This window comes from Oratosquilla oratoria, chromosome 16, assembly GCF_046742065.1.
Source record: "Oratosquilla oratoria isolate Oo_2021 chromosome 16, ASM4674206v1, whole genome shotgun sequence".
In the NCBI taxonomy this organism is placed as follows: domain Eukaryota; kingdom Metazoa; phylum Arthropoda; class Malacostraca; order Stomatopoda; family Squillidae; genus Oratosquilla; species Oratosquilla oratoria.
The window spans coordinates 8,104,697-8,113,569 of NC_134792.1; the positions used below are offsets into that span (position 1 = coordinate 8,104,697).

Sequence of the window (8,873 nt, forward strand, 5' to 3'; positions counted from 1 at the left end):
GGAAGGGGAACGGGAAAAGGGAGGTCAATGGCGAAGACGTGGATAAAAAAGAAAAGGTGTAGGAATAAAATGAGGAAGGAGCAATTTGGGAAAACAATAAAAAAGGAGTAATTGGATAAATAAAGAAAAGAGGAGTAGGACGAAGAGAAAATGAGGGAAGCGGAGGAAAAAACAAAGGAAAATGAGAAGAAGGAGGAGGAGGAGAAGAAGGAGTATGAGATTGGGGTGACTAAGATGAGATGGAAAATGTGGAAGACCTAGAGAAGGAAGAGCGATGCAAGGAGAAACAAACAAAGACGACAAATAAGGGAGAGGCAACCATGCAAAAACAAGGAGGAGGCACAACAGGAGGACGAGAATGCAAAGGAAAGAGTAAGAAGAGGAGCAGGAAAAATGTAATTCTCCCCCTGTCTCTTTCATTCCCTTAATCTCACTTACTCTCCTCCCTCTCTTTCTCATTCTCTCAATTCTCTCTCTCTCTCTCTCTCTCTCTCTCTCTCTCTCTCTCTCTCTCTCTCTCTCTCTCTCTCTCTCTCTCTCTCTCTCTCTCTCTCTCTCTCTCTCTCTCTCTCTCTATCTATCTATCTATCTCTCTCTATTTCTCTCACTATCATTTTATCTATCTATCTATTTATCTATTTATCTATTTATCTATCTATCTATCTATCTATCTATCTATCTATCTATCTATCTATCTCTCACTCCTTTTCTCTTTCCACCTTTCCTAAGAATTCGTCTTAACCTCTCCACCTTATTCCTTCCTAGATTCTCGTGCTTGCCTTCTTCAAAAGGAATCGTTTCCCGCCGTCCACAATAGAATGGAACCATGAAGGTTTAAACAAACCAGTCTAGACAGGTCATATAAAAAAAAAAGCTAATGGAAGTGGTAGGTACCAGTAAGATTGATCAAGTCTACTGTGAGACAGGTTAAAACAGGTCAGGTCGGGCTTTTCAGGTTTAAGCAAGTAGTACAAGTCGTAGGTGATACATAGACTGAACAGGCACTCTACATTTTTGTTTAACCCTTTATCGGGCAAATTATCATATTTGATCTCTAAAATTGGTTTGAAAAATGGCGCTCCCGGCCGCCCCGGTCTTAGATTAAAACAGGGAGATGGCGCCTAAGCCAATCAGGAAGTTTCAAGCTATTTGCGTGGGTATGACGTCATCACCTCGGGCCAATGGTAGGAGGGTGAGAGCGACTTGAATATCTGTCTCGTCCGGGCCGCCACCAAGTGCACTTCTACGCTGCAATTGTCTCCACCTTCTCGCCCCTACTTTCAGTAAGTTGATTATACTTTAGTATTATATAGTTGAAATGTTGCACTATAACGTGATATAAGTGACATTTGTGTACGATGTGCATAATTAGGTAAAATCGGTCGCCGAAAAAGTGAGTGATCATATCTGATCATACGCCCGGTAGTCCTGGGCAAATACCGCTAATTTCAATACCGGAATTACCTGTGAACAAAATACCGTTACCGAAATTACCGTCAGTGTACCGGTAAAAGACTCGTGAGGTAGTAGTGACGTCCCAAGTTCTAGTCGAGTTTGAAAAATCAGTGTTTTTGTCCTTTAATAAGCTATATCTCTGGTTCTATTTTACATATCAATTTTATTGTTATGTCATTGTAAAGGGAAAAAGTCATGCTTTAATTGGTGCTACTATGGTATGCTATTTACCGCACGAGTGAGTGAATGGAGAGTGTCTGAGGGTGGGTGTGGTGTATAAACTTTCATCCGCGTCTGTCTGCATGCATGGGTTCATGTTTGGAGGGCGCATGTGGGAGTGGAAGTTTTGTTAATACACACACACACATACACATATAATGAGCTTTGACTAATTTGTAATGAATGTTTTCTTAAAGACTAACCTAAACTGACTAATTTGTAATAAATGTTTTCCTAAAAACTGTTTTTAATGCTCCCTTGTTTTAATACTTATTTCATACAAATTAGCCCAGCACGTGATCCAAAGACCAAGGTGAATACTCAAGGATATATTAGATTTCATTGTCAGCATGTTTTTTTTTCCTCAATTATCTTTTCATACAAATTAGTTCATATTCTTATTTAGAAACAGAAGCATATTGGCATTTTCATCACCTAAGCATATATATATATATATATATATATATATATATATATATATATATATATATATATATATATATATATACATATACATATACATATACATATACATATATGAGTCTTCATTTGGCGACACGCGGAATTTTTTGATGAAACTTTCACAATAAATATAATTTCGTATGCTGATCACAGAAATAACATTAATTCTAATGGGAAATTAACAAAAATGACGAAAAACGGTTTTAATGGTAAAAAATTACCGAGACCTTAGCGGTACATACTTGCTTAATGGTAAAAATCTAACCGGTAAAATTAGCGGTACACTGGGCCCGTCAGTACCGTCACTCAGTACCACCAAGCCGAGACGTGCTTACCGCTCTCTGAGTGTTATGGTATAGCTTATCGGTTAACGGAGCCTTAACGGTAGCAGAATTTTTGCCGGTAAGCTACCGTCAAGGTTGTTACCGATAAAACCCGTAACTACCGGTAGCTGCCCACCACTACCGTCAGTACCGTCACTCAGTACCACCAAGCCGAGACGTGCTTACCGCTCTCCGAGTGTTATGGTAGCTTATCGGTTAACGGAGCCTTAACGGTAGCAGAATCTTTGCCGGTAAGCTACCGTTAAGGTTGTTACAGATAAAGCCGGTAACTTTACCGGTAGCTGCCCACCAGTAACGCCCGGCAGGGGTAAAATTGGGAAAATTTCTAAATATCATATCTGAGCATATGCCCGGTAAGGGTAAAAACGGTGAACGTATAAAAACTTATGTGTAATTATGTGTAATTTCTATAACATTTCAAAAACACATTGGGGAATGTTTCTACATTATTCTACAAACAATATTTGATTATTACATTATATTTTTACCAGTACACAATGAAATATAAGTGATACAATTATGTATTTTTAGTGATTTTCTTTTCATTCTTTGCTCAGAATCTAATACCTATGCCCAATTTTTAATTATTATTATTACTATTATTATTCAGTGTTCATGTGGAAACAATTCCTATTATTTTCTAATTCATTCACTTTATTTCAGTTACCGTGCCATCTCTTCTACAAGAAGACCAGTACCCAGAAGGCGTTGGTTTCGACTGACCTTGACCTCAGTGAAGATGACCTCTTCAACGACGACGATCGTGAGGACCCCGATTACGTCCCCCCGCAGTACGACCCCAACACCCTAGGGCCCAGCACCAGTACCGAGCCCTCTGCGAAGAAGCGTCGGAATGCCTCGGTATTCTACGTAAATCTTGACGAGGATGAGGAAGATAATGAAGAAGAAGAGGAGGAAGGGGGTGCAGATTTTGAGGAAGAGGAAGAGGAAAAACAACAACAGAAGGGCAAGAAAGAGAAGGGCAAGAAAGAGAAGAGTGCGCTGGCGACAAGGTCAACAACGTGGAAGAAGGTTGACATGGCTAACTCACCCATGCCCACCTACACCCACCGAGCTCCCTTATTTGTTGAGTCACCCTACCATTACTTTGCCCGCTTCTTCTCTTCTAATCTCATTGCCTACATTGTCTACCAGACCAACCTGTATGCCACACAGAAGGATGCTGCCACCACTTTCAAGACAGATGAAAATGAGATCCTTTCGTTTGTGACCATCCTGCTCTGTATGGGAGTGGCCAGTCTGCCACCCTTGGATGACTACTGGGCCCTAACAACACGAGTCCCGCAAGTTGCGGAGTTGATGACATCTAAGCGCTTCTGAATTTTACGGCGAACTGTACACTTCAACGACAACTCTCAGATCCATGGCACGGTGGATCGGTTCTACAAGATCAGGTCCGTCTTCACCACCATCACCAAGGCCTTCCTTAAAGAGCCTCAGACTTCCAAGCAGTCTATTGATGAAGTGATGGTAGGATTCAAGGGAAGGAGTGTAGTACGTGAAGAACAAACCTCACAAGTTGGGATACAAGTTGTTCTCCAGGGCTTTAGAGGACGGGTTCATCCATGACATGATTTCGTACCAGGGTGAGTCAACACTGCGGGCACACGGAGTCCTCCTCAGACCCCTCCAGGAAACACTCGGGGTAACAAGTCAGCCTATGACTGTACTTGAAGACCACTGGGGAGACTGCTATATTCGCTGACAACTACTTCACGAGTCTCGAGTAGATACGGTACCTAAAGGAGGAGAAAAACTGCAGGTACACAGGCACGGCCGGGGACAACATGATTGGGAACCCTCCTCTCAAGCCTGCCAAGGAGATGTCCAAGGTATCGTGTCCCCGAAGGACATATTCTTATGTGACCACAGATGACGACATCCTGGCTCTAAGATGGAAGGTCACCAAGGTGGTAACTATGCTTTCCACAGACCTGGGGGTGGAGCCTGTCGATCCCTGCATGCTGTACAGCAAGATGTCAAAGAAGTAGGAAATTCAGTGCCCAAATGTAATAAAGTATTACAATGCAAACATGGGGGGCTTTGACAAAAGTGACATGTTGGTACATCTGTACCGTACCCCCGTGAAATCAAAGAAGTGGTATATGATTCTCTTTGCTTACTGCCTGGACCTCTGTGTGTGCAACACGTGGCTCTATTATTGATGTGTCGTTGAGTCTCTTGGGGAGACAAAACAATGCCAATGAAGAACTTTCGGCTGGAGCTGTTCCGCTTTGCCAGCAGCAGGAAGCCAAACATTCACCGTCGCCCCAGGTCATCAAATGAAAGCTCGTCATCTGAAGAGGGCCACAGCAAAACTCCAGTCTTGCCAAAGCCCATGAAAGGCCACCGTAGACACACCTCAGTTCCTTCTGTAAGGTTTGACAAGACCCTCTTTCATTATCTGGTCCTAGAGAATAAGCAGACCTGCAAGAACTGCAGTAAGCAGGGCAACATCATCCACTCCAACTTCGTGTGCACGGTCTGCAATGTTCGTCTGTGCATCAACCAGACCAGGAACTGCTTTCTTGCATACCATGAGCCTGTGGCCTACCTTATGTTTTTTTTTTTTTATGTTTGTGAGAGGGTAGAGTGCCGGAGGACTGGAGGAGTGCCTGTATAGTTCCGTTTTACAAGGGAAAGGGGGACAAGTGTGAGTGTAGTAGTCTCAGAGGGATCAGCTTGTTGAGTGTAGTTGGGAAGGCTTATGGGTGGGTCTTGATTGAGAGGATTAGGAAAGGAACAGAGGGAGTAATTGGTGAGGAACAGTGTGGGTTTAGGACAGGTAGGGGTTGTGTAGATCAGATTTTTGTGGTAAGACAGATATGTGAGAAAGCTATAGGAAAAAGTAAGGATGTTCTTTGGGCTTTTATGGATCTGGAAAAGGCGTACGACAGGGTAGACAGGAAGGCACTGTGTGAAGTACTGCAGATATATGGGATAGGAGGAAAGCTGTTAAGAGCGGTCAAGAGTTTTTACGAGAGTAATAGAGATTGTGTTAGGATTAGAAATGGAGAGAGTGAATGGTTTGAGGTAAAGGTGGGACTTCGTCAGGGATGTATTATGTCGTCCCGGTTGTTCAATCCATGGGGTAGTGGGTCAGAGGCTGGAGATGATTAAAGAAAATGGAGAAAAGTGGGAGGTGAGCCAGTTGTTGTTTGCTAACGACACTGCGCTTGTAGCAGGATCAGAGGAGGGATTGAGGAAGCTAGTGACAGAGTTTGAGAAGGTGTGTGAAAGAAGGAAGCTGAAGATAAATGTGGGGCAAAAGTAAGGTGATAAGATGTACAAGGGAAGGGAGTTACAGCAGTCTGGAAGTGAGTATTAAGGGTAAAAGACTGGAGGAAGTGGATATTTTTAGATACTTGGGTGCGAATGTGGCAAGAAATGGAGGAGTCGGGGTGGAGGTAGAATGTAGATTGAGAGAAGCGAGCAAATACCTTGGTGGATTGAAAAGTGTAATGAGAAATAGATACTTAGAAATGGATGCTAAGAGGAGGTTATATGAAGGAGTGATTGTGCCAACAGCATTGTACGGGGCAGAAACATGGAACATGAGAAAGGAAGAGAGAAGGAGTTTGAATGTGTTTGAGATGAAATGTCTGAGAAGTATGATGGGGGTTACTAGGCTGGATAGAGTGAGAAATGAGTAGGGGAGGAGGAGAACAGGGGTGGAAAGGGAACTGGGAGATAGGGTTCATGAAAGAGTATTAGGATGGTTTGGACACATGGAAAGGATGAGTGAAGAAAGATTAGTTGAAGAAGTGTGGAAGGCAGATATGGAAGGAGTGAACATGAGGGGGTGACCTAGGATGAGATGGATGGATGGGGTGAAAGGGGCATTACAAAAGAGAGGAATGTCTGTTGAGGAAGGACGGGAGAGGACAAAAGATAGGGGTGAATGGAGAGGGGTTTTGTATAGATGATGCTGTGATGCATGAGGGGGAGTGGGTGGGGGATGGGGGTGAGGAAGTATGTATGAGGAAAAATTTGACACAGCCCAAAGGGACTTCTCCCCGTCTTCTCTTTTTCAGCATGGGGGGACGAAGAGGAGGGTCGCCGAATTTATGAAGCGGCCTTGCTGTGGATGCCCTGTGTCTTGCGACACTGCTTCTGACCCAGGGCAGTAGACAGGAGGTGCCAAGATAAGAGGGAGGGAGGAGGGTTGAGGGGAGTGGAATATATAGGAAATGGAATGGGTGGGAGTGGTTGCTATGCCTTTTTCTTTTTGGCTGCCCCCCGTGTAGAGAGAAAAAGGCTTTGGTATATGTATGTATGTATGTACTTTTCATATAAAACTGCTGCTATCATTCTATGTGTTCATTATACATGTATTTACATATCCAATATTGCAACATTATGGAGTTTGTTTACCCCTTACCGGGCAAGTGATCATATATGATCACTTCATTGATGGCGATTTGCAACTTCAATATGCAAAATTTTTAAAAACTTACAAAGTAAAAGTACCGTAAATTTAGGTCTACTATCATGGTCTAGTGTTGTAATTTTGATTACTCAACTATTTCTGTATGTGCCCAGTAAAGGGTTAATCAGAATGGGATGTTTTGCAGGTCGGGTTGGACTAAGCAGAGGGTACTGTTGTAAAGAAACTTGAGTTCATTACAGATTGACAAACTGCAGTAGGAAACTGGTTGACAGTAATAAATGTGGGCTTCTTTACGGCAACACACATATATTTCAATGTATCCCAAAGCACTGCAGAATACATAGCCAAAGCACTACAGAATACATAGCCAAGTGAATCAATGCGTATTGGAAAAATATATATATATCAAGAAAAAGACACAGGAAGAGAAAGAGCCGGTGCATGTCCCTTGGGGACAATACTGCACCGAAAAATCATGTCTTAAAGGTAGCAAAGGAAAAAGCAGAAGAAGGCAACAGAATGGCGTAATAGTAGTGGCTAAAATGACCAGTGCTCTTTTTTTTTCTTCTTTTTTTTTTGAGAGAGAGAGAGAATAAAAAAAAAAACGAAAACGATAATACGAAATGAATATCGCTGTTAAATCCAAAGAGAATCCCAAAAGATCTTATAGTTACATCAGAGATAAAAAGATAATTAGGAATTACATTGGCCCACTATTATCTGCTAACGGTCAACTTGAATATTCAAATGAGGGAATGTGTAATATTAATATATATATATATATATATATATATATATATATATATATATATATATATATATATATATATATATATATATATATATTAGCTCAGTATTCGTAAACGAAACACCTCAAAGTGAACTCCAAACTAAAACATGTGAAAAGTCTAGGGTGAACTTGCTACGGTAAATATAACAAAATAAAAAATTAAAAGGTGTAAAGGAAAACTCAAAGATAATAAAACAAGAGCCTGACGGTTGGCATCCAAGAATCTTAAAGGAAATGAAAAATGAGATTGTTGTTCCATTAGAAATTATTTTCAAGAAATCCATCCTATCCGGAGATGTCCCAAGAGAATGAAAGTTAGCTAACGTTACTCCCATATTCAAAAAAGGTGAAAAAAATAAACCAGATAACTACAGGCTTACAAGTTTGACTTCAATTGTAAGAAAAATTATGGAAACTATCATCAGTGATGCTATCGAACATCATTTAGTAAGTAACTTTTTGATAAATGATAGCCAGCATGGATTCAGACGGAAACGTTCTTCGTAACTAACTCGAATTAATAACACAGTCATCTCAAATTATGATTAAAGAAACAAATTAGATTTTATATACCTAGACTTTGCAAAAGCTTTTGATACCTTCCCCCACGAAAGGCTACTTACTAAATTAGCTTCACACGGAGTAAGAGGTAGCCTACTAAGTTGGACTAGTAATGGGTTGAATGATCGAAAACAGAGAGTTGTTTTAAATGGCAAAACTTCTCGATGGAAAAAGTTTACGAGTGGAGTTCCTCAGGTTTCCGTTCTTGGGCCACTTCTATTCATAGTATATATAAATGATATAGACCACGGATATTGTGTCCAAATTTCCTGATGATACAAAACTGTTCGGAATGGCAAATAATCACTTAAATGAGTTAGATATTCAAGAAAATTTAGATAATTTACAGCAATGGTCTGAAAAGTGGCTAATGAAGTTTAACAAAAGTAAATGCAGGGTTATGTACATAGGTAGAAATAACAGTAAGTACGATTACAAGTTATTTGGAAATTCGTTAACAAAAGTGGATAGTGAAAAGGATCTCGGTGTAATTATCAGTAACGACCTCAAATCATCTAAGCAGTGTATTTCAGCCTCTGAGAAAGCAAGTAAGATTCTAGGACTGATTGCGCGATCTTTTGACATCAAAAATCCATCTCTCACAAGCTATATAAATCGTTAGTTCGTCCAC

General features: G+C 41.0%; 1 protein-coding gene across 1 annotated transcript in view; it reads left to right on the forward strand.

The window, feature by feature from the left end:
• Positions 1-4,698: 4,698 nt before the first annotated feature.
• LOC143033537 (uncharacterized) overlaps positions 4,699-8,873 on the forward strand; it is a 31,995-nt gene continuing 27,820 nt past the window's right edge. Inside the window, exon 1 of the mRNA XM_076199028.1 lies at positions 4,699-5,060. Coding sequence (XP_076055143.1) covers positions 4,699-5,060 — 362 coding nt within the window. The remainder of the gene's footprint in view (positions 5,061-8,873) is intronic.